The 25,354-nt window shown below is 38.3% G+C and overlaps 1 protein-coding gene and 1 pseudogene across 1 annotated transcript; one reads left to right on the forward strand and one right to left on the reverse strand.

Moving 5' to 3' along the window:
* The first annotated feature begins 720 nt into the window (after window positions 1-720).
* LOC118857913 lies at window positions 721-12,037 on the forward strand (annotated as a pseudogene).
* Window positions 12,038-23,842: 11,805 nt separating this feature from the next.
* LOC118857914 (olfactory receptor 2T29-like) lies at window positions 23,843-24,805 on the reverse strand. Its single transcript, XM_036768380.1, has one exon. The coding sequence runs from the start codon at window positions 24,803-24,805 to the stop codon at window positions 23,843-23,845; it is 963 nt and encodes a 320-aa protein (XP_036624275.1).
* Between the last annotated feature and the right edge of the window lie 549 nt (window positions 24,806-25,354).

Raw genomic sequence — 25,354 nt, forward strand, 5'->3', positions numbered from 1 at the left:
TGGTCTGATCAGCCAGCTGAATACACTCTAACTTGACTCAAAAATAGTGATGTCATTTTGGTCCCCTTTAAGAATGAAGGACAGCACCCAGACCAACCAGTAATCTGGCCATTTACCTAATTATTCGACTGAAATTTTTCTCTCCAAAGTTATAATGATATCTTAATCACCATATCTAATTACTTAGTCTTCATTTCATTGTACTTACTAATTTCTCATGATTTATTTCTCCATGCCACCTGAGCTAATCACCTCTTTCCCTTGATATTCTTCTCTATGAAGATTTTAATGTCATTGTTCTCATCTTCTTCTCCTGTTTGTCTGACATTCATTTATCAGTATCCTTTGCTGGATATTTATCCAGGATGAGGTTACTAAATATGGGTGTTCTCCGAGGCTCTATTGTGGGCCTTCTTCTTTTCCCTCTAAGAAGTCATAAATGAATCCATCAAAGCTATTGAAGATCACAGTAGATTTGATGGATTCATTTATGATTTCTTTGCAGAAAATTCTCAGATACTTTTCCCTCTCAGAACCAGGTAAATCTAATCAAAAAAAAAATAATAAAGAAAGATCTCTGTAGAAGACTGAATGGGAATAAGAAAGAATATACCTTTTTTCTATGCAAGTCATGGCACCTACAAAAATTGATCATAAAAAATCTCAACCAAATGCAGAAAAGGAAAAACATAAATGCATTCTTTTCAGATCATAACGTAGATGTTACAGGAGTTGGTCCAAGTAGGATGTGATAAGGAGATGGCAATAAGAGCACTCAAACAAACAGGCGGTAAAAACGTTGAAGTTGCTCTGGAGCATATTAGTAAAATTAGTTATGTGGACCCCAGAAATGAGCAAATTGTGTGGCTCCCTAATCAGCCCTGCTCAGGAAAAGGAAGTGTGCCAAATAATGTAACTCAAAGGCCAAGCTTTGAAAGATCAAGTAAATTTTTTTCATCTTATCATGTCAGTAGTGCAGCCTATGAAGTGACAGGCTTGGGAGAAGGGGCAAAAATGCTGAGTGATGTACCAGGCAGTACATGGATTATCTGCTTTCTTCTCCTCAGCCTTCAGCTCTGATGCCTACATGATGGAGGCCTCTTGGGGTCAACCCTCATAACACCCCTGGTAGCCATCAGCACCAGTCCAAAGCCTATTCTGCAAATTTAGAGGCTCCAGGGCATTAATTATGCAGTTCCTAATCACAGCAGCCAGGTCCTGCAGTTCCAGCCCTCTCATGGTTCAAATGGCCCACACTATGGCAGGCCACACGTGATAGTACAGGGAGAGCCAATGGGGTACGGCATCCAGTGAAGGCCATCTTTTCTAAACAAGATACAGCAAGACAGAGAGTATGTGAATTTTCCAGGTAAAGGGCAAGTGTGAGTAACTGGTCACACATTTCAGCCAGCAGCGACAAGTCTGTACATGACACATTCTCATCATAATCCGAGCAGCCCCTCCTCTCACCAGATGTATATGATGGTTGCCCAGAGTCTGGCACTTTTTTCACTTTTCTGATTGACTTTTCAGACAATCCACAACAGAGTCCCAACACTCCATCTAGAAACAGCCTGAACATGGACTTGTATGACATGAATAACCCTACAGTCCAGTGTTGGCAGTTGTCTACTCTGTCAAGGCGGCAATCTTTACAAAACCCAAGCCTGGATGCTTCCCCTCGACCACATGTCTGATTCTGGCCAGATAGCCATGTGCCAAAATGAACTAATTCATTCAACAACACCAACAGCTACCAGTGTCTGTGTCCATTGGGACAGGACCTGCCAGCAAAATGAATGCCTATATCGCTTGCCCCAGTGCAACTGTCATAACTGCCCACATCCTGCATCCAGTGAAGAGCATAAGAATCATGAGGCCAGAGCCTCAGATAGCTGTAGGTCCATCTTGCCCTGCCTGGCTTCCTCCAAAGACACCAGCCATGGAAGATGTAGCATTGATGGAGCTGTATTGTCTCCAAAAAGGAAGCCCAAATGCTTACCCACTGGATGTTGATTACAGCACTCAGGAGCCAGGGTGCCCACCATCTCCATATCCCAAGCATTTGCTCCTTACAAATAGTTCAGAACAGTTTGACATAAATAGCCTTTGTGTGGGGGTGAAAGAGAGTCTTCAAGGGTTCCCTAACTCAGTAAGCAGTCAGGCTGAGGACAGTGTTGAGAGAAATGAAAAAAGCAGCAAGAATTCCAAGGTGGAAAAGCCAGAGAAGGATATAACGCAAATACAAACCTCTCTTGTCCCTCTTTGTGAGAACAGCAAAGAGGAAGAAAAGAGAGAATCTTGAATTAATAATAGTTACTCCTCTTTTGCTTTTAAGTTCTATATGGAGCACCATGTGGACAATGTCTTAAAATCTACCAGTAGAAAATCAACAGAAGTTTGCAATTGGAGCAAGAAATGGCTAAAGCTGGTCTCTGTGAAGCTGAACAGGAACAGATGAGGAAGATCCTCTACCAGATGGAGTCTAACTACAACAGGCTCAAGAGGGCCAAAATGGACAACTTTATGTTTGTGAAAATTAAAACCCTGGGTACTGGTGGTTTTGGAGAAGTTTGCTTTGCTTTCAAAGTAGGTACTCATGCCATGTACACCATTAAAACCCTGAGTGAGAAGGAGGTTCTAAATCATGACCAGGTGGCTCATGTCAAAGCAGCAAGGTACACACAGACACACAGACACACACACACACACACATATATATACATATGTATATATATGTGTGTGTGTGTGTGTGTGTGTCTGTATATTGGTGGAGACAGACAATAATGAGTGGGGGAGTTAAACTCTACTACTCCTTCCAAGACAAAGAAGACAACCTGCATTTTGTGATGGACTACATCCTTGTTGGGAACATGGTGATCCTGCTCATAAGGATGGAGGTCTTTCCTGAGCACCTGGCCAGATTTTACACTGCAGAATTGACTTTGGCCATAGAGAGTATCCATGAGATGGGCATTATTCACAGAGACATCAAGGCAGATAACATTTTGATAGATTATGATGGTCACGTTAAACTGACTGATTTGGGGCTCTGCACTGGATTCAGATGGACTCAGTATTCCAAATAGTACTAGAAAGGGACTTACATCAGACAGGATAGCATGGAATCTAGTGACCTCTGGGATGAAGTGTCAAATTGTCAATGTGGAGACAGGCTAAAGACCCTAGAGCAAAGAGCTAAAAAGCAGCATCAGAGATGTTCGGCACACTCACTTATTGGAACTCCAAACTACATTGCCCCTGAAGTTCTCCTTCATAAAGGGTATACTACACTCTGTGACTTGTAGAGCATTGGCATGTATTACAACAATTTGGCTAGCAGCTGCTGTGGGGGTAACCCTATAGCACTTAGCACAGTACTTAGCACATAGTAGGCACTTAATAAATATTTATTGTATTGTATTACAATAAAAGCATGAATTTTGAAAAATACATTTATTAACCACTAAGTTCTAGGTATTGTACTAAGTACTGAGGATACAAATACAAAAAGTGGGAAAGTCTTTGCCCTTTGGGAGCTTAATTCTAATGGGGGAAGATAGCACCTATAAGGGACCGGTGGGCAATGGAGTTATGGTCTTCAGAATGTCAGAGCTAATAAATTGATCTATAGAACAGTCACTTAACCCACACTTTAAAGAAGCAATGGGAGTATTTATCTGACCACTGTGCCCAAAGAAAGAAGAAAGCATAAGGAAGAGGGCAAGTTTGAGGAGAGGATGACTCTGGTGGCACGGCAGATGGCAAGGTGCCCTGAAGAGATAACTAGATTGGATTCAAAACAAGTCCTGGTCTGGAGATGGTTATGTGTATTTGGCTAGGGAACTAATCAGTTATCAATCAAGGAAGCTTAGATCCAGGATGAAAGTTCAAAAACTGAATAAAGCAACTCCCTTGGTGAATGAGAGCATACTTTCTGGGGTCCTGCCCAGAAGGTGCTATTCCACATAGGAGAAACAGAATTAGAGAAGAAGATGAGATAGCAGAAGTGGGTGGCTCAGTGGGTTATAATGCAGAGAAGGTGGGGGCCATGAGCCAGGTTTTCACTTACGTTATGGTAATCACTAAATTTTATTATTATTATTATTATTATTAGAAAACCTTGGATATGGCTGTGAGAAGAGAAAATCTTAGGGAAGCAGGATGGAATCTGTTTTAATTCTTTTAAATTTTTTATTTATTTTAGTTTACAACATTCAGTTCCACAAACTTTTGAGTTCCAATTTTTCTTTCCCTCCTTCTCTTCCACACACCCTAATTCCCAGCATGCAATCTGATGTAGGCTCTACATATACATTTACATTGAACTTATTTTCACATTAATCATGTTACAAAGAAGAATTATAACAAATGGAATGAATCACAAGAAAGAAGAAACAAACAAAAAAGAGATCAAATAGTTTGTTTCACTCTGCATTCAGACTCCATAATTCTTTCTCTGGATATGGATAGCATTGTCCATCATGAGTCTTTTGGAGTTTTCTTAGAACCTTGCCTTGCTGAGAAGAGCCAAGTCTACCAAAGTTAGTCATCGTACAATGTATCTGTAACCATGCACAATGTTCTCCTGGTTCAGCTCCCCTCACTCACCGTAACTTCATGGGCTTCCAGGTTTTTCTGAAGTCTGTCTCCTCATCATTTTCTTATAGCACAATACTATTCCATTCCCTTCATAAATCACAACTTGTTTAGCCATTCCCCAATTAATGGGCATCACCTCAATTTGCAATTCTTTGTCACCACAAGAAGAGCTGTTATAAATATTTTTGTACATGTGGCTCCTTTTCCCATTTGTAGGATCTCTTTGGGATACAGCCCTAAAAGTGGCATTGCTAGGTCAAAGAGTATGCACATTTTTATAGCTCTTTGGGCATACTGACAAATTGCTCTCCAGAATGGTTGGAACAGTTCACAATTTTACCAGCAATACAATAGTGTTTCAATTTTCCCACGTCTATGTATCATTTTCCTGTTTTGTCATGTTAGCCTATCTGATAGGTGTGATGCGGTACCTAAGAGTTGTTTTCATTTGTATTTCTCTAATCAATAGTGATTTAGAACATTTTTTCATATGTCTATAGTTGTCTTGAATTTCTTCCTCTGAAAACTGTTCATATCCTTTGACCATTTATCAATTGGGAAATATAAATTTGACTAAGTTCTCTATATATTTTAGAAATGAAGCCTTTATCAGAGACACTGGTTGTAAAAATTCTTTCCCAGTTTTCTGCTTCCCTCCTAATCTTAGTTACATTGGCTTTGTTTGCGCAAAAAAATTTCAATTTAATGTAATTAAAATTTTGCATTTCATAATATTCTCTATCTCTTATTTGGTCCTAAATTCTTCTGTTATCCATAAATCTGACAGATAAACTATTACTAGCTCTTCCAGATTGCTCTTAGTATCAGCCTTTATATCTAAATCGTGTACCCATTTTGACTTTATTTTGGTATATGGTGTAAAATGTTGGTCTATGCCTAGTTTCTGCCATGCTATTTTCTAGTTTTTCCAGCAGTTTTTGTCAAATAGCAAGTTCTTATCCCAGAATCTGGAGTCTTTGGGTTTACTAAATAGTAGACTACTATAGTCATTGACCACTGTTTCTTGTGTACCTAACCTATTCCGCTGATCTACCACTCTATTTCTTAGCCAGTACCAAATAGTTTTGATGATTGCTGGTTTGTAATATAGTTTAAGATCTAGTATGTCTAGACCACCTTCCCTAGCATTTTTTTAATTGATTCCATTGATATTCTGTACCTTTTATTCTACCAGATGAATTTTGTTATTTTTTTCTAGCTTTATAAAATAATTTTTGGTACTTCGTTTGGTATGGCACTAAATAAGTAAATTAATTTTGGTAAAATTATCATTTTTATTTCATTAGCTTGGCCTACCCATGAGTGACTTTTGTTTTTTCAATTATTTAGGTCTGATTTTATTTGTGTGAAAAGTGTTTTGCAATTGTGTTTATATAGTTCCTGGGTTTGTTTTGGCAGGGAGACTCACAAGTATTTTGTAATATCTACAGTAACTTTAAATGGAAATTCTCTTTCCTTTTTTTAGGAAAAGGAAAAAATGCAAAATTTATTGTGTTAATACAGTTGGAATGAGGCTTTTTAAAGTCAAATGTTGAATTTTATTTTATTTTATAATTAAGATTTTTTATTTTTTGTTTACAACTCTCATTTCCACATAATTTTGAGTTCCAGATTTTGTTCCCCCCCTCTCCCCTCCCTCCCCAAGATGGCATGGAATCCAATATATCTTCTACATATAACTTTGCATTGAACTAATTTACACAATAGTCAAGTTGTAAAGAAGAATTATGACCAATGGAATATATCAGGAGAAAGAAGAAACAAAACCAAAGTAAAACAAAAACAAACAAAAGAGAAAAAAAACAAAGGGAACAAAGGAGAGCAAACACTATGCCAGAATCTGCATTCATACTTCATAGTTTTTCTCTGGATGTAGATAGCTCTCTCCATCATGAGTCCTTTGGAGTTGTCTTTGCACCATGTATTGCTGAGAAGAGCAAAGTCTATCAGGGTTAGTCATCACAAAATCCATAAATCTGTTGTTGTGTATAATGTTCTCCTGATTCTGCTCCACTCACTCAGCATTATATCATGTAGGTTTTTCCATGTTAATATGAAGTCTGTATCATCCCCATTTCTTATTGCACAGTAGTATTCCATTACCTTCATATACCACAACTTGTTTAGCCATTCCCCGATTGATGGGCATCCCCTTGATTTCCAATTCTTTTCTACTACAAAAAGAACCTCTATAAATATTTTTGTACATATGGGTCCTTTTCCCACTTGTGTGATCTCTTTGGGATACAACCGTTAGAAGTGGTATTGCTGGGTCAAAGGGTATGAACATTTTTATAGCCCTTTGGGTACAGTTCCAAATTGCTGTCCAGAATGACTTGATCAGTTCCCAAATCCTCCAGCAATGTAACAGTTTTCCAATTTATCCACATCCTCTCCAGCATTTATCATTTTCCTGTTTTGTTATTTTAGCCAATCTGACAGGAGAGATTTTACCTAGAGTTTACCTTAGAGTTTTACCTAAGAGTTGTTTGGATTTGCATTTCTCTAATCAGTAGTGATTTTGAGCATTTTTTCATATGCCTATAGATATCTTTAATTTCTTCCTCTGAAAACTGTCTGTTCATATCCTTTGACCATTTATCAATTGGGGAATGACTTGTATTCCTATAAATTTTACTCAGTTCCCTGTATATTTTAGAGATGAGGCCTTTATCAGAGACACTGGTTGTAAAGATTTTCTTCCAGTTTTCTTCTTCCCTCCTAATCTTTGTTGCATTGGCTTTTTTTATACAAAAAATTTCAATTTAACATAATCAAAATTATCCATTTTGCATTTTGTAATGCTCTCAATCTCTTTCTGGGTCATGAACTTTTTCCTTTCCCATAAATCTGATAGGTAAACTATTCCTTGCTTTCCCGAATTGTTTATAGTATCAGCCTTTATTCCTAAATTATGAACCCATTTTGACTTTATTTTGGTATATGGTATAAAATATTTGTTTATGCCCAGTTTGTGCTCTACCATTTTCCAGTTTTCCCAGCAGTTTTTGTGGAATAGTGAATTCTTAGCCCATAAGCTGGATTCTTTGGATTTTTTGAAGAGTAGATTGCTATAGTCATTGAATACTGTGTCTTATGTACCTGCTGCTTTATAGTACAGTTTAATATCTGGTATGGCTAGGCCACCTTCCCTAAAATTTCTTTTCATTAATACTCTAGATATTCTATACCTCTTGTTCTTCCAGATGAATTTTGTTATTATTTTATTCACCACTGTAAAATAATTTTTGGTAGTTTTATTGGTATGGCACTGAATAAATAAACTTATTTAGGTTAAATTGTCATTTTTATTATGTTAGCTCACCCTAACCATGAACAACTGTGCTTTCTAGTGTTTTTAATAGGAATGGGTGTTGTATTTTGTCAAAGGCTTTTCCTGCATCTATTGAGATAATCATATTGTTTCTACTGGTTTTGTTGTTGATATGGCTAATTATGCTGATGGTTTTCTTAATATCGAGCCAGCCTTCCATTCCTGGAAAAAATCTTACCTGGTCGTAGTGTATTATTCTAATGATAAGTTGCTGCAATTGTTTCGCTTATTTTTTTTTTAATTTTTGCATCAATATTCATTAGGGAAATTTGTGTATAATTTTCTTTCTCTACATTCACTCTTTCTGGTTTGGGTATTAGTACCATATTTGTGTCATAAAAAGGATTTGGTAGGACTCCACCTATTTTCCCAAATAGTATATAAAATATAGGAATCAATTGTTCTTTAAATATTTGAAAAATTTACATGTAAAACCATCTGTCCATGGAGATTTTTTTCCTAGGGAGTTAATTGATGGCTTGCTCAATTTGTTTTTCTGAGATGGGGTTATTTAGGAATTTTACTTCCTCTTCTGTTAACCTGGACAACTTATTTTTGTAGATATTCATCCATATTCCTAAGATTGTCTAATTTATGGGCATACAATTGGGCAAAATAATTCCTAATTATTGTTTTAATTTCCTCTTCATTGTAGGTGAATTCACCCTTTTCATTTTTGATACTGGTAATTTGATTTTCTTCTTTCATTTTTTTAATCAAATTGACCACAGATTTATCAATTTTATTGGTTTTTTCATAAAACCAATTTTTATTTATTTATTAATTCAATAGTTTTCTTGATTTCAGTTTTATCAATCTCTCCTTTGATTTTCAGTATTTCTGATTTGGTATTTAATTGGGGATTTTCAGTTTGTTCTTTTTCTGGCTTTTTCAGTTGCACACTCAATTCATAGATCTCCTTTTTCTCTATTTTATTCATGTAAACATTTAGAGATATAAAATCTCCCCTAAGAACTGCTTTTGCTGCATCCCACAAGTTTTGGTATGTTGTCTCATTATTGTCATTCTCTTGAATGCAGTTAGTAATTGTTTCTGTGATTTGTTCTTTTGCCCACTCATTCTTTAGAATTAGATTATTTAGTTTCCAATTAATTTTTACCTTATTTTTCCCTGGTTCTTTGTTACAAATAATTTTTATTGCATCATGATCTGAAAAGGATGCTTTGAGTGTTTCAGACTTTCTGCGTTGCCTTGTGAGGTTTTTATGCCATAGTGTATGGTCAATTTTTGAGTATGTGCCATGTACCACTGAGAAAAAAAAGTATATTCCTTTTTATCCCCATTCAGTTTTCTGCAGAGGTCTATAATAGCTGCCTTTTCTAAAATTCTATTCACCTCCTTAACTTCTTTCTTGTTTATTTTGAGGTTAGATTTGTGAAGTTCAGAGAGGAGGAGGCTGAGGTCTCCCATTATTATGGTTTTTCTGTCGATTTCTTCCTGTAACTCCCTTAACCTCTCCTCTATGAATTTGCATGCCATACCACTTGGGGCATATATGTTAAACAACGATATTGCTTCATTATTATGGTGCCTATTAGCAGGATGTACTGTCCTTACCTCTTTTAATTAGATCTATCTTTGCTTTTGCTTTGTCTGAGATTAGGATTGCTCCCCCTGCTTTTTTTTACTTTAGCACAATAAATTCTACTCCAGCCTTTTACCTTTATCCTATGTGTATCCCCCTGTTTCAGATGTGTTTCTTGTAAACAGCAAATCATAGGATTATTTTTTTTTAATCCATTCGGCTGTTTCCTTTTTATGGGAGAATTCATCCCATTCACGTTCCCAGTTATGATTACTATCTGTGCCTTTTTCTCCATCCTACCTCCCCCCCGTTTATACTTTTATTTCTCCCTTTCCCCTTCCACTCCTCAACGAAGTTTTGCTTTTGACCACCACCTTCCTCAGTTTACCCTCCCTCTTGATTCCTCTCCCTTATCTTACCATTTTCCCCTTGCTGCTTCTTCCCTCCTTTCTCACCACCCCCCTCCCTTTTTTCTCCCTTTACCCTCCTACTGCCTGTAGGACAACTTAGATTTCTATACTTATCAGCATATGTTATTCCCTTCTTGAGCCAAATCTGATGACAGTAAAGCTCAGATACTGTTCTTCTCCCTCCCTTCTTTCCTTCTACTACAATATGTTTTCATGCCTCTTCATGTGATGTAATTTACCCTTTTCTACTAACTCCTTACCTCTTCTCCCAGAACCATCCCTTTATATCTCTATAATTATATTTTTTACCATTATATCTGTTATTTTATGCTGACATCCACAGTCTATGAATATGCCTTTCAATTGTTATAAGTATACTATTCTCAATATTGATATATATATATGTATATATATATATATCAAACATATATAAAACAAAATAATCCTATATAAGGATGTAATTAATTAGCCTTCTTGATTAATTAAGGTTTTTTCCCCATTTACCTTTTTATGTCTCTCTTGAGTTTTGTATTTGGAGATCAAATTTTCCATTGAGCTCTGGCCTTTTCTTCAGGATGGTCTGGAATTCCCTTATGTCATTGAATGTCCATCTCCTTGTCTGGAAAATTATGCTAATTTTTGTTGGGTAGTTGATCCTTGGTTGTAGTCCAAGCTCCTTTGCCTTTCTGAATGTTGTATCCCAATTTCTCCTGTCATTTAATGTAGAAGCTGAAAGATCCTGCATGATCCTGACTGTATTTCCGTGATATTTGAATTGTTTCTTTCTAGCTGCTTGCAGTATTTTCTCCTTGACCTCGTAGTTCTGGAATTTGGCTATAATGTTTCTTGGAGTTTTCAATTTGGGAACTTTTTCTGTGGGTGATCACTGTATTCTCTTGATGACAGTTTTACCCTCTCGTTCTAGGACCTCCGGGGAATTTTCTTTAAGGGTTTCATGGAAGATGCTGTGCAGGCTCTTTTTTTCATCGTGGATTTCCAGTAGGCCAATAATTCTTAGATTGTCTCTCCTGGATCTATTTTCCAGGTTGGTTGTTTTTCCAATCAGATATTTCACATTTTCTTCTATTTTTTTCATTTTTTAGATTTTGTTTGACTGATTCTTGATGTCTCATAGAGTCATTAGCTTCTATTTGCCCAATTCTAAGTTTTAATGTTTTGTTTTCTTCCTTTGTCTTCTCTATCTCCTTTTCTATTTTGTTGATTTTACTTTTCAATGAGACATTTTCTCCGTTTACATTCTGATTTTCCTTAACCAATTCCCCAATTTTACCTTTGAAAGATTTGTTTTTCTCAATGAATTTTTTTCCATTTTTTCTTTGACCTCTCTAATTTGGTTTTTAAAGTCCTCCTTGAGCTCTTCCATGAATGCTTTTTGGTCTAGAGACCAGGTCACTTTCCCTTTTGAGGTTTCAGATGTGGGCGTAGTGTCCATGCTGTCCTCTTCTGAATTGATCTTCCTTGTCTCCATAATATGAGTCAATGGTCTTTGAAAGCTTCTTACAATTCTTTTTCATGATGTTTTTTTTCCCCTCCTGGTTTCTGAAGTGGATCTCTGTTTCTGAGGCTCAGGGGGCTCTGTCCCAAATTTTTTGTTTTGAGATCTAGCTTTATGTGCTATGGCCTCTGGTTTCGTGAGGCATGGGGGAGGGGTGGTCTGCCTGCTGGGAATCTCCTCTTCCCCAGGACTGCTCTACAGCAGTGGTGGTCTCAACTCATGTCTGTTTTGGTGTCTGCCACTTCCCCTGGCTGTGAAAAGCCAAGTCTGGGGTCCTAGCATTATTAGTTAGTCCACCCCCTGGGGCTCAATTACTCTTGTTGTTCTGCTAAGGTGAGGGCTGCTGGGACACCTCTCTTCCTGCACTAGTCTCCTTCCACCACCACAAGAAGGGCGCTCTCCCCCACTTCTCTCACTACTGAAGCTTGGCCTCCCCTTTTTGGCTCCTCTGTTTCTCCTGAGGTTTTATTCTCTGGGTTTATTCAAGGGCCATTTTACCTGCACATCCTGGCTACTGGGAGTCCAAGAAGGCAAGTTTCAAACCTTTAGACTGTGGGTTGGAGGTCCCTGGGCTAGCTGCTTTGGTGGCTGCAGGCTCTGTGCTTTGACAGACTCCAGTCCTGGGCTGTGAGACCTGGGGTTTGGTGCCCTTGCATTTGCCCGGGGTTGGAGGCCTCCGGGCTAGTTGCTCCCATGGCCACAGGTTTTGCACTCCAACATACTCTCGTCCTGACCTGGGAGGCCTGGGGCTCCATTGCAGCCATAGCCAGTATTTCTGCTCTGGGCCTGTTCCTGCCCTGGCGTTTCGCTCACCCAGCACTCTCCCAGATCAGCTTGCTGGCTGGATTCCTCTGACATTCCTAGTTGGTTTGGTCTGCTGCCAATCCCTGTGCCTGGCGCTCCTACCCCTCTCAGTCTACTAGTGGCTTCTAACTCTCTCAAATCTCTTCAGATTCATTTTAGCATATTGCGGCATACAAAATAAACCCACATATATCCTCCGCACTCCTATATATTACTAACAAAGCCCAACAGCAAGATATAGAAAGAGAATTTTCAGAAAAAGCTTCATTCCGGGGGAGCCAAGATAGCTCGGTAGTTCCTCCCTTTCACGCTCTGCCTGTTTTCCCAAATAATCTATACAGTACAGGAATCAAGTGTTCTTTAAATGTTTGATAGAAATCATTTGTAAATCCATCTGGCCCTGGAGATTTTTCCTAGAGAGTTCATTGATGGCTTGTTGTAATATAAATTTAGTTGGGTGTGTTTTGTTGAGTCTTATTAGGTTCTAAGCCCCAGGACGAAACTCCTGTTCAGTGTTAAGTGTATGTGGGTGTGAAGCCCTCAGGGGCCTAAGGGGAGTTGCTAAGACCAGAGCCAATAGTATGAGCCTAAGTTCTTGTCACTCAGATGACGTTTGATGACAGCTAAAGAGTGCATAAAAAGAGAGAACAGAGCTATTTGCTTAGGTCTCTCACTCTTGAAGGTGTACTGATGTGGAGACTCTGGGCAGCTGTAGTTCAGAGCTCTCCAGCTTATAAACCCGGATGGTTGGATTTTGTTAAATCCTGGTAACTATGCATTGAGATTTGAATCAGAAAAGATCTGTCTTTTGATATTTGTAATTTGTATTTACTCTGAAGTTCAGTGCATTGGCTTTTTCTCCTGAACTAGGTGAATGATATTCGTATGCTGGATTGAAGTAAGATTGTTAACCTCTTAGCATTGCTTTCCTTAGTAAAGTAGATCAAAAGAACCTGGGCTTGCAGTATTCTTGTTGTTGGGCTCTTGTTGGTTTTTCGCCCCCACAGCAGCTGCTAGCAGATTGTTGCAACACTTGTTCAATTTCCTTTTCAGACCTGGGGTTATTTAAGTATTTTAATTCCTCTTTTGTTAAGCTGGGAATTTATATTTTTATAAATATTCATCAATTTCACTAAGATTATCAAATTTATGGATGTGCAATTGGGTTCCTAATTATTGTTTTAATTTCCTCTTAATTAGTATTGAATTTACTCTTTTCATTTTTATACTGATAATTTGATTTTCTTCTTCTTTCTAATCAAATTGACCAAAGGTTTATCTATTTTATTGGGTTTTTTCATAAAACCAGTTCTTAATTTTATTTATTAGTGCAGTAGTTTTCTTAATTTCAATTTTATTAGTCTCTCCTTTGGTATTCTGAATTTATAATGTGATATTTAATTAGGGATTTTTAATTTGTTCTTTTTCTAGCTTTTTTAGTTGCATGCCCAATTCATTGATCTCCTCTTTCTCTATTTTATACATGTAAGCATTTAGAGGTATAAAACTTCCCCCTCAGAACTGCTTTCACTGCATTACATAAGATTTGGTATGTTGTCTCATTATTGCCATTCTCTTGTGTGAAGTTATTGATTGTTTCTATGATTTGTTGTTTGACCCACTCATTCTTTAGGATTAGATTTTTTAGGTGCCAATTGATTTTAGTATATGTTTCCATGGCCTTTTATTACATATAATTTTTATTGCATCGTGATCTGAAGAGGATGGATTTAATATTTCTGCCTTTCTTCATTGGATTGTGAGGTATGTATGCCCTAGTACAGGCTTAATTTTGTGTAGGTGCCAAGCACCATCAATATAAAGGTATATTCCTTTCTATCCTCATTCAATTTTCTCCAGATGTATGCCATATCTAATTTTTCTAAAATTCTATTCACCTGTTTAACTTCTTTTTTGTTTATTTTGTGGTCAAACTTATCTAGTTCAGAGAGGAGGAGGTTGAGGTCACCCACTTGTATCGTTTTGATGTCCATCTCTTCCTGGAATTCCCTTAACTTCTTCTCTAAGAATTTGGATGCTATACCACTTGGTGCATATGTGTTTAGCCATGATATTACTTCATTATCTATGGTGTCTTTTAGCATGATATAGTTTCCTTCCTTATCTCTTTTCATTAGGTCTATTTTTGCTTTTGCTTTGTCTGAGATCAAGATTGCTACCCCTGATGTTTATTCCAGCTGAAGCGTAATATATTCCACTCCAGTTTTTCACCTTTACCCTGTGCATAGCCCTCTGTTTCACAAGTCTTTCTTGTAAACAACATATTGTAGGATTATGATTTTCAAACTGTTCTGCTATCTGCTTCCATTTTATGTGAGAGTTCATCCCATTCATATTCATAGTTATGATTAGTATGTGTGTTGTTCTCTCCACGCTATCCCCCTGTGCATTTATGCTTTCCTTTCTCCTTTCTCCCTTTCCTTTCTCACCAGAATTTTGCTTTTGACCACCAGCTCCCTCAACTTTTTCCTTCTCTTCTACCCTTATTTCCCTTTTCTTTCCCCTTTCCCCTCCAACTACTAATAGGGCAAGTTAGATTTCTATACCTAACTGAATATGTTATTTCCTCCTTGAGCCAAATCAGATGAGAGTAAAGTTCAAACAATGCTCATCACCCTCCCTTCTTTCCCTCTACTATAATATGACTTTGTGCCTCTTCATGTGATATAATTTACCCTTTTCTGCCACCTTCTTTCATTCTCCCATTAAAATCTTTTTTCAGCACTTAACTTTTTTATCAACACATAAAATTAACTTAAACCCACCCCCTCTGTCTATATATTTCCCCTCTATATGATGTAATAAAGTTGCACTTCTCAAGAATTGTAAGTCTCATCTTCCATGTAGTTATGGAAACAGTTTGTCCTTATTGAATGACATGTTTCCCCCCTTTCTTGTTTGCCTTTTTATGCTTCTCTTGAGTCTTGTATTTGAAGTTCAAATTTTCAGTTGAGCTCTGGTCTTTGCATCAGGAAAAGTCTGGAAGTCCTGTATGTCATTGAATGTCCATCTCTTCCCCTACAAGATTATGCTCAGTTTTGCTAGGTAGTTGATCCTTGGTTGTAATCCAAGCTCCTTTGCCTTATCATATTCCAAGCCCTCTGATCTTTTAATGTAGAATCTGCAAGGTCCTCCATAATCCTGACTGTGCTTCCTTGATACTTGAATTGTTTCTTTCTGGCTGCTTGCAGTATTTTCTCCTTAATCTGATAATTCTGGAATTTGGCTACAATATTCCTTGGTATTTTCAATTTGGAATCTCTTTCAGGAGGTGACTAGCAGATTCTTTCAATGACTATTTTACCCTGAGGGCAGTTTTCCTTGATGATTTCTTGAAAGATGCTGCCTAGGCTCTTTCTTTCATCATGGTTCTCAGTCAGACCAATAATTTTTAAATTTCCTCTCCTGTATCTATTTCACAGATCAGTTGTTATTTCTATGAGGAATTTTATGTTTTTTTGAGGAATTTTGTTTCTTCTTTTTTTATTCTATTGATTTTTTTTGATTGATTTTTGATGTCTCATAGTGTCATAAGCTTTCACTTGCCCAATTCTAATATTTAGGAAATTGTTTTAGTCATTTAGTTTTGTACTTCCTTTTCCATTTGGCCAATTTTACTTCTTAAGGAGTTGTTTTCCTCTGTGTTCTTTTTTAAATTTTGTCAATTGCATTTAAAAATTTTTCTTCTACATCTCTTATTTCACTTTAAAAATCCTTCTTGAGCTCTTCCAAGAAGGCTCTTTGGGCTTGAGATCAGTTCATAGTCCCCTTTGAATTTTCAGATGTGGGTATATTGCTCATGTTGTCCTCTCCTAAATTTGTGTTTTGATCTTCCCTGTCACCAAGATATTTCTCTATGGTCATTGAGTTATTTTATTATTCTTGCTCATGTTGTTTGCCTTTTTTTCTGAATTTTAAATTTAATCTCTGCTTCTGGGGCCCAGGGGACACTGTCCCAGACTTCTTATGCTGGGGGCTAGGAGTCTGGTTACTGGTTTTCTGTGCTGGGGACTCAGTAGCTTGCAGTTCAATGTTGTAGTGGTCTGGCATTTTACATGGTGCCAGGCTGGATGTGGTGTGTGCCTGGGGTTGGCATTTACCTGCTCCTCCACCCTGGGGCTCAGAATCTCCTGCTGGTTATCTTAGGTGGAGCTTGCTGCTAGCTTTCTGGGATGGCTCCCATCCTGAACTGGTCCCCTTCAGCCACAGCAAGACGGAACTTTTCTTTAATCCCCCTGCTTCCTAGGCTAGAGCCAATAGACTGCCATCTTTCTACTGGCTCCACTGTTCCAAGATTTTTCCTGGGGCAATATTCTCTGGGTTTTTCAAGGTCAACAAGGGATGGTGAGAGCAACTCACTGTTTACTCTTCTATCTTGACTACTGGAATTGTAGGTAAGTGTCTTTAAAATAGTAAGTCTGTGGGCTGATAGCCCCCGGAGTAGCTGCTGCCCCTGCTGCAGGCCCTGTGCAGGACTTCACTTCTCTCTCATCCAGTTTGGACAGACCCCTCTCCTTCACCTATAGGTCTGGGAATGGCCACCACTGCCAGCAATTCAGTCACCTGGGGTCTGCTCCACACTCGCTATGGTTGAGTCCCAAGATAGCATCTTTAGATACTTCCTCTGTCCATAGACCCATCACTTTTGTTGGCTGAAAGGGCCTTTTGAAGCTTAGGAATATAAGGTTAATTGTTTAAGGGCCTTTTGAGCCCTAGGGATACAAGGTTATACCAAATTGCCATTATGGCATTTGGAATTAGGTCTCAAGCCTTAGTACACAGAATGATTCATTGGAGGTCTTCAAATAGAAACTGTTAGCCTTATGGAATACTACAGACTATTTGGGGCACATACATTAGAATAAGTGGAGCTCTGAAGTACCCTCCAATTATAAAATTCTACGATTTCTTGACTGTGATTCTGAATATACCACAGCATTTCTTTTACAAACTGATATTGCTGTGTATATCTGGGAAGAGTAGGGAATTCTGAGTGAATGAGGCCGTGTTACTCAACAGCCTAGTCTTATCCAAGACAGCAAAATTGCACACTGACTCACTTTTGTCTGGGGAAGAAGGAAATAAAGGAAGAAAAAAAGCCATTATTAAATGCCTACTGTATACCAGGCAGTTAGTTAGCTTTATAGATATTTCATCATTTTATCATCACAAGAAGTACGGTGTTATTATCTCCATTTTACAACTGAGGAAATTCAAGCACCAGAGGTTAAGTGACTTGTCCAGAATCACATTGCTAGTACCTGTCTGAGTCTAGATTTGAATTCACATCTCCTGATTCCAGGCCGAGATTCTATGAATTGTACTACCTGACTGTTTTTTGAAGGGCATGAGGAAAACCCTGGATCCAGTTTAGTTCTGCCTTCAGGAAGTATAGTTCTCTCTATGCTCACTCTTCTAACTATGGCTTGGATGAGTAGGTTGCTTCTCCAAAGGGTTGCTACTACTCTTCCTGATCAGGGTCCTAGAGATAACCCTGAGGGTATGAGGTTGTCTATTACTATCACTAATGAGCTGCCATCTGGTGTGTTCCCTCAACATCAATCAAAGTTAACATTTCACCAATATAAATTAATTCATTAGTATCAATTCGCTTCTACAAAAGAATGTTTATTGAGAAGATATAGCAAGGACTGAAGCACAATATGAACCCAGTTGTGTTCTCCCCTCTAGAAACCTACTTAGTCACTGAAGAGAATAAACTCCAATTTAAATGGTGCCCCCCCCCGACAAATCACGGTAAAAGAGGTGCTTCTTGGCCCAGCAAGTCCATTTCTCCCAACAGTGAGTTCCTACCAAGTTCACTTCCTGGCATATCACAGCTGATGGATAAGTCCCTCCTTTCCTTGTAGACAGGGTGTCTCACTGCCAAGTTGATTTGTGCCTAGACAGGGTCAAGCAGTTTGCTCCTCAAGGGTAGCTCCTCACTGGACTTGGCTTCTGCTACTACCAGTTTGATGTGCTAACAGAACCTCTGATGGCTTTGATGGCCTTTTAAAGCTCACAATGGCATAACCCATTCTGTTATATTTCTGATACTTATTCTTTTATAATTAGGAAAGAATTAACACAGAGAGACAAAAGAAATGGCAATGGTGTGGATTTTCAGCTATGGTGAAGGTGGGGTGTAAAAGAGCTAGTGACAGACAACAGAGTGTTAGTGGTGCTGCCACTGCCCTTCCACCAGAAAGCTCACATCATTTCTTCTTCCTTACTTGAAAGCTTCCAGGAAAACACAAAGAATTAATCTCTTTGAGCCTTTTGTATACAAAGTTCCCATTCAGGATCCATTTAAAAGAGTTTTGTCACTTCACAATAAGCTGACATGAAACAGTCATGACTGCTCTAAAGCATAGAGTCAAAGGGCCCTTCCACCACCCAATTTTGGAAGCAAGCTCACACCATCTGTACAATGACTGTCAGCAGGAAGAAGTTATTGTGCAAGTGTCTAAAGACTGAGCCCTCACTGCCTGGTCCTCCCATCATAGAACTTAGCCAACATGAATACATCCAAACCCTAAAATTATCTCTCATTTTGCTTCTATCTCAAGCCAATGGAAAGCCTGGTACCTTTGGACAGGTACCAAGGTACCTTTGGTACCTTGAAGCCTGATCCTTTCTAAATCTCTATACTAAAACCAAACATTATCCCTCCCTCTTGTATCCCCACATCATAGTTAAGGACACACAAATAAAAAACTGCTAAAATTGGTCACTTCTTCTTTATAGTGAGCTAGATTTTAAAAATATTGCTTAAACAGAAAATAAATTTAAGGAACAAAGCTTTATCATCTCAGACAAAAAAGGAAGAGAAAGAGAAAAGTTGTTTCATCAGTTATTTGGATTCCCTGCTAGGGGAAAGTTTACCAATGATTAGAAGCTCTCTCTTGCTTCACCAACTACACCTGCCAAGTCTGAGTGAAGGCACCTCAAGAGACCACATACAATATACTCTCAGGACATTCACTCCTCCAGCACAGTCAGGAGATGAGCTAGTCCACTCAGGCCTTGGCTCTGGCCATCTCCACCTCCCCTGAGCCTCTGTTTGTTTTCTTCCCACAAGTGCTGCTCTGATCTGTGTCCTCCAGAGTGCTAGTTGGGTATGGTGGGGGAAGGAGAGGTTATCTCCCAGGGTCCCTGCTCTGGGCATCCAGAAAACCACTCTGGTCACAGCTATTTGCCTCTTTACCTTCAGGCCACTGCTGCTCCTGGGGCTCCACAGAACCATAACCACCACGAGTATAAAGAGCAACCCAATACTTGGGAAACATCTAACCACCATCCCAGTCCCCAAAAACTCCATACTTTCCTTTTAATCTGCAAGTTCTTCCAACTATGCCATTTTGTAACAACAATGCTGCTTGCCCCTACTGTGGCTGTGTAATGCCAATAACACCAGCACACAGGAGGGCTGCTAGCATAGGTTCTTTGATCTGATTTTCTAAGGAAAGCAACTTTAAATGGTTAACAATCTCACTTCAATTAAACATACATATGTTATTCACTTAGTCCAGGAGAAAAAGTCAGCACCCTGAACTTCAGAGCAAATACAAACAGGAACTGCAAACAGAGCAAGAGGTAGGCTTTGTCTGACCAAGACATGACATACATAGTCACCAAAAAGAGAAGCACCAACATCTGGGTTTTCAAAGCTTGGGGGGGTGCTTTTAACAATGGCTACTCCGTGTCTAATTTATTCAAATCACACCCCACTCTTCCAGTGAGTGAGAGTCCCAAAACAAAATGCCAACCTCAGAACTTATATACTCTTCTCAGGGTCAGAGGGCATCACATCCATGCAACTCAAACCTATGTGAAGTAGGCTTTCTTATTTCTTAAGCAGGTCAAGGTCTCTTGATTCAATCAAAGAAACAAAACACAATAAAAAGTCCACTTTGCCTGCCATTACATTTGAAAGGCAAGACCCATCAAAGGTTCTTGATTAGTTTAGCATTCTAAAAGAGAAAACAAAAAAATCCCATCCTAATTACCATAACAGCTGGGAATATATATAATATAGACAGAGGGCACAGGGTAAGTTGAAAATGAAGGGATGCTATCTAAAAAATACACTTAAGGGGTGAGAGCGGAAAGGAGGATAAAGGTAGAATGGGGAAAATTACCTCACATAAAAGAGGCAAGAAAAAGCTTTTACAATAGAGGGGAAGAGAGGGGAGGTGAGAGGGAAGAAGTGAACCTTACTCTTATTGGAAGTGAGTTAAGGAGGAAGTGACATACCCACTCAATGGGGTATGGAAATCTATCTTACCCTATAGGAAAGTCCGGGGAAGAGGGTAAGAATGGGGGGGATGACAGAAGGGAAGCAGATTGGGTAATCAGAAGCAAACACTTTTGAAGAGGGACAGGGTGAAAGAAGAGAATAGAATCAATGAGGGGCTGAAGAGGATGGAGGGAAATGTAGTAAGTCTTTCACAACATGACTCTTATGGAAGTGTTTTGCATGACTCCACATGTATAGCCTATATATCAGATTGCTTGCCTTCTAAATGAGGGTGGATAGTGAAGGAGGAAGGGAGAGAATTTGAAACTCAAAGTTTTAAAAATGAACATTAAAAACCGTTTTTACATGCACCTGGAAAGAAGATATATGGGCAATTGGGTATGGAAATCTATCTTGTCCCACAGGAAAATAGAAGGGAAAGGGCACAAGAGAAGGGGGATGGGGTGATAGAAAGGAGGGCAGATTAGGGGAAGGGGTAATCACAAAGCACACCATCTTGGGGTGGTGTAGGGGAGAGAAGTCGAAAGAAATTTGAACTCAAAATCTTGTGGAAGTGAATGTTGAAAACTAAGCATTAACTGCCTAATAAATTAAAAAAAGACTTACATAAAAATTTTAGTTCCAAATTCTCTCACTTCCTCTCTCCTGACGCTGCCCCCCCAACACACCTCCACCCCCAGTCATCGAGAAGGCAAGAAATTCAATATAGGTTATACATGTGTAGTCATGGAAAACATATCCATAAGTCATGCAGTGAAAGAAAACATAGACAAAAAAACTCAAGAAAAATAAAGACAATAAAAAAGTATGCTTCAATTTGTATTCAGATACCATCAGTTCTTTCTCTGGGGAATGATAGCATTTTTCATCATAATTCCTTCAGAGTTGGCTTGGAATGTTGTATTAATATAATAGTTTTTGGTGTTGTTCACTCATTTCAGTTGTGACTGACCCTTCATAATCCCATTTGGTGTTTTCTTGGCAAAGACACTGGAGTGGTTTTCTGTTTCCTTCTCCAGATCATTTTACAGATAAGGAAACTAAGGCGAATAGAATGAAGTAACTTTACCAGGGTCACACAGCTTGTAAGTGTCTGAGTTCAAATCTGAACTTAGATCTTCCTGAATCTAATCCTAGCACTTTATCCACTATGCCATGAAGCTGCCTTAATACAATAAATAATTAGCTAACCTTTTTGGATCCATGGCAAATATTACAATTTTTCTCTGCAAATTAGTGTATGGGAAGATAGACTATTGCTTAAACTTGTGGTTTCTCTAACCAAACTCCCCTTCACCTCCTACCCTTACATCCATATTTCCACTTCCTCTCTATCCCCAAAGTGAGGAACCTGATTTTTTTTTATCTTAGTTGTGTTTCATACATCCCCTTATAAACTAAATAAATCATACCACTCGCAAATATAATTCACTTTTAGTTCACCAATCTAATATTATGCATTTGGTATTTATCATTGCTACTTGTCCTCAGGGTTGTTTTATTTAAGTAAATATTAGATTGTTTTCTGCCAGAGTCTGGCAGCACCCAACCTAGGCATTCAAAGTATCCATATGGGCCTTTGCACAGAATATTTTTAATGCCCTAAGGTTGCCTAACCTGGTCACTAAGAGAATCTGCATGTGCTCATATGGAATTTTCCTAAATTAAGTTTAAGACAATCAGCAGTCCTCTGTCCTACCAGGACCTTCAGGGAGCCAGGTTATCCACCTTGATAAGACTGCTCAAATATAACCAGTCCTGTGATCTGCGATATCTGAAAGGATATAAGCAAAGTCCCAGTTCTGCAAACATTCCTAATTGATGGTTTAAATAGAGAATTAATAGGTTTTCTTCCCTTTAAGAATGATAGATGTCTAATAACATTGGCCCGAGATCTACTAGCACGGCTGAAAAAATGAACAACAGCAAACCTTATTAAAATAATCTGTGTAATTTAAAGGCAAATCAAGAGTCAAGGAAGGGACACCCATTGCCAAACTCAAGCTGTTTTTCACTCTCATAATCATCGTCAATTGCTAAAGGTTCAAAAGAAAATTTTCAGAGGCTAAAAATAAAAGCAGAGTCAAACAGGTAACTCTTTTATTCAAATGAAATGTATCAAAAGGGCATAAAGCAACAGACTACATCTTAGGATAACAGAGAAGTCAGCTACCTCTGATGTCTCTTCTAGTCTTTAATGTGCATAGATTTCTCATAAGATACCCAACTGCAGAAGCCAGGCAGCCATGATGTTCTGTGAGAATTCTCTTTGTAGCAACACATCATCAGTATGGTTCATTCTGAAGTGAAATGCTCTTATTTAGAGGAAGGCCATGTCTCTGACAGCAAAAACTCTCCTTCATTCTGGGTCTGAAGATTTGGGATGCACTATTACTGAGCTCATGAATAAATTCATGACTGGCCTTTTGAGAAGCTCAGCGTTGACATGTATTCAACAGTGCACTTATGGGGTGGGTGACTGTTATATCCACAGGAAACCTATACTATGCAGCCTCAAACTATTGCTATATGTCAGACTATACAAACTGCCCATTTCAAATGCTAGACTTATCTTTAGAATGATTACAAAATAAATTGCTGTTATCTTAGATTGGAGGAGGGCATAAAGCCTAAATGGTAACAAATTATTTCATTTATTTATTGGTTTAATAAACCAACTAAGAGGTTAAAAGTGATTAGTTAATAATCAGTATAAGAGAATAAAGTGATTATTGCAACATGTGAGTAGAAAGACTTACAATACACTACACTTAAACCAACTGCTTAATTTACTAAGGAAAAAAAAAACTTAAAAATCAAGCCAAACCCATAGTTAGTATTTCAGAAGCCCTCGCAATATGCAACAAGCGGCAAGTGGCATCGGTGCTAACAATACTCTACCTTGAGACATCAGAGAAGGTCCTGAAGATTGCACACTCTGAGGGCAGTTGAGTAAAACCAGTTTTTGAGAAATCCATGATCATCCCATTCACCTTTTAGGTATTTAATGACTATTTCATTAACACAACATTGGACAAAAAAGGAAGACAAGTCTCAGAGACTTTCAGTCATTGGTTCAAAGGAACCTAGTTAACAAATTGTGGGTAGAGAAGCCAAATCCTTATACCCTGACTTAAATGTTAAGGATTTTTATACTAAATCAGGAAAATATTAACCCGAAAGGTTTCAAAAACTGACAAGGAGAGGAAATTTATTTGGAAGGAGAGGGGAGGTAGAGAGATGCCTATTTACCACAAGATAACTTGAATAAAATGAACCAGTAATAAATAAGAATATGGAATATTTTTAAGTATTTAGAGACCATATTCTACTTATGAAAATTAGCTAAAGCTTGCTTTGACCACACCATTTTCTTCAAAGCTGCTGTGATGTCTTTATTCCGGACACTGTAGATGAGAGGGTTAATAACAGGTGTTAGGATAGTGTAGAAGACAGACACCATCATATCCTTTCCAGCAGTATGATAAGAAGCAGGGAGCATATAGGTATAGACAGCAGCTCCATAAAAGAGAAAAACAACAGTTATGTGGGAGGAACATGTGGCAAATGCTTTCCTATGACCAGTAGCCGAATTCATCCTACAGACGGTGAGGAGAATAAGGGAGTAAGAGCTTAAAATAACTATGACAGGGATGAGGAGCATAAGGACACAGCACAGGTACATGACAGTCTCATAGAGTGATGTGTCTGAGCAGGACAGTTTCAACAAGGCAGGGACCTCACAGAAGAAGTGCTGGATCTCTCGGGATTTACAAAAGGGGAAGCTCATGGTGATAGGAGTGAGCATGAAACCATCAATGGAGCCCAAGAACCAACAGACAATTGCAAGGAGTATGCAAACTCTATGGTTCATGAGGATGGGGTAGCGGAGAGGGTGACAAATGGCCATATACCTGTCATAGGACATGGCTGACAAAAGGAAGAACTCTGCTCCTGCAAGTGTCAGATAGAGAAACATCTGGATTCCACAGCTTGGAGCTGAAATATGATGAATCCCAATCACCTGATCCAACAACATCTTGGGCACAGTGACAGAGATATACATCATGTCCATGAGGGAAAGCTGACTGATGAAGAAGTACATGGGAGTGTGGAGGTGGGGATCACTTTGAATCAAAAGAACCAAAGTTGCATTCTCAGTCAGAGCTACTATGAAGATAATGAATATCAGTGAGTAGAAGAGAGTAGGGTATTTGCTTTGGCTAAAGAGCCCCAGCAGGATGAAATCAGTCCCAAAAGTTCGATTCTCCAACCACATTGTTTGCTTCATGTCATCTCACCTAGGGAAGATTAAAAACAACCAAAATAACAAAGGATTTTATATTCTGTCCTTTTTATATAAATGATAGATCATCTATGAATGAAGGAAAGATGTGCTATAGATTGTTCTAATATGAACAGAAAAGTATTTTTGCTAACAGGAGAGATTCTCATCAATATAGGATACAGATGGTCTACCTTGAACCTAAAGATAGATCTATTTGGATACACAATTATCATCTTTGGTCATTTTTTTTCAAACCCTCAGCTTCTGGCAGATTATTCTTACAGAAAAGTGTTCAAGATGAGCTCTGTAGCTTGAATAAACATCATAGAAAACATTATAGAAACACCCATTTTCCTTTTATTTTTGTCACATGAGCGTCTCAAATTCAATATGCCCCAAATGGAGCTAGTTATGCTTCCCTTTTAGTATATGCTTTCCCCTATTAGTATAAAGGACATTATCATAATTTCAGTGACTCAGTCTCACAACCTCATTGTGGTCCTGGAATCATCACTCTTTATAAATTGATATGAGATAAAAATATTTTGTTTG

This window comes from Trichosurus vulpecula, chromosome 7, assembly GCF_011100635.1.
Source record: "Trichosurus vulpecula isolate mTriVul1 chromosome 7, mTriVul1.pri, whole genome shotgun sequence".
Classification (NCBI taxonomy): Eukaryota; Metazoa; Chordata; class Mammalia; order Diprotodontia; family Phalangeridae; genus Trichosurus; species Trichosurus vulpecula.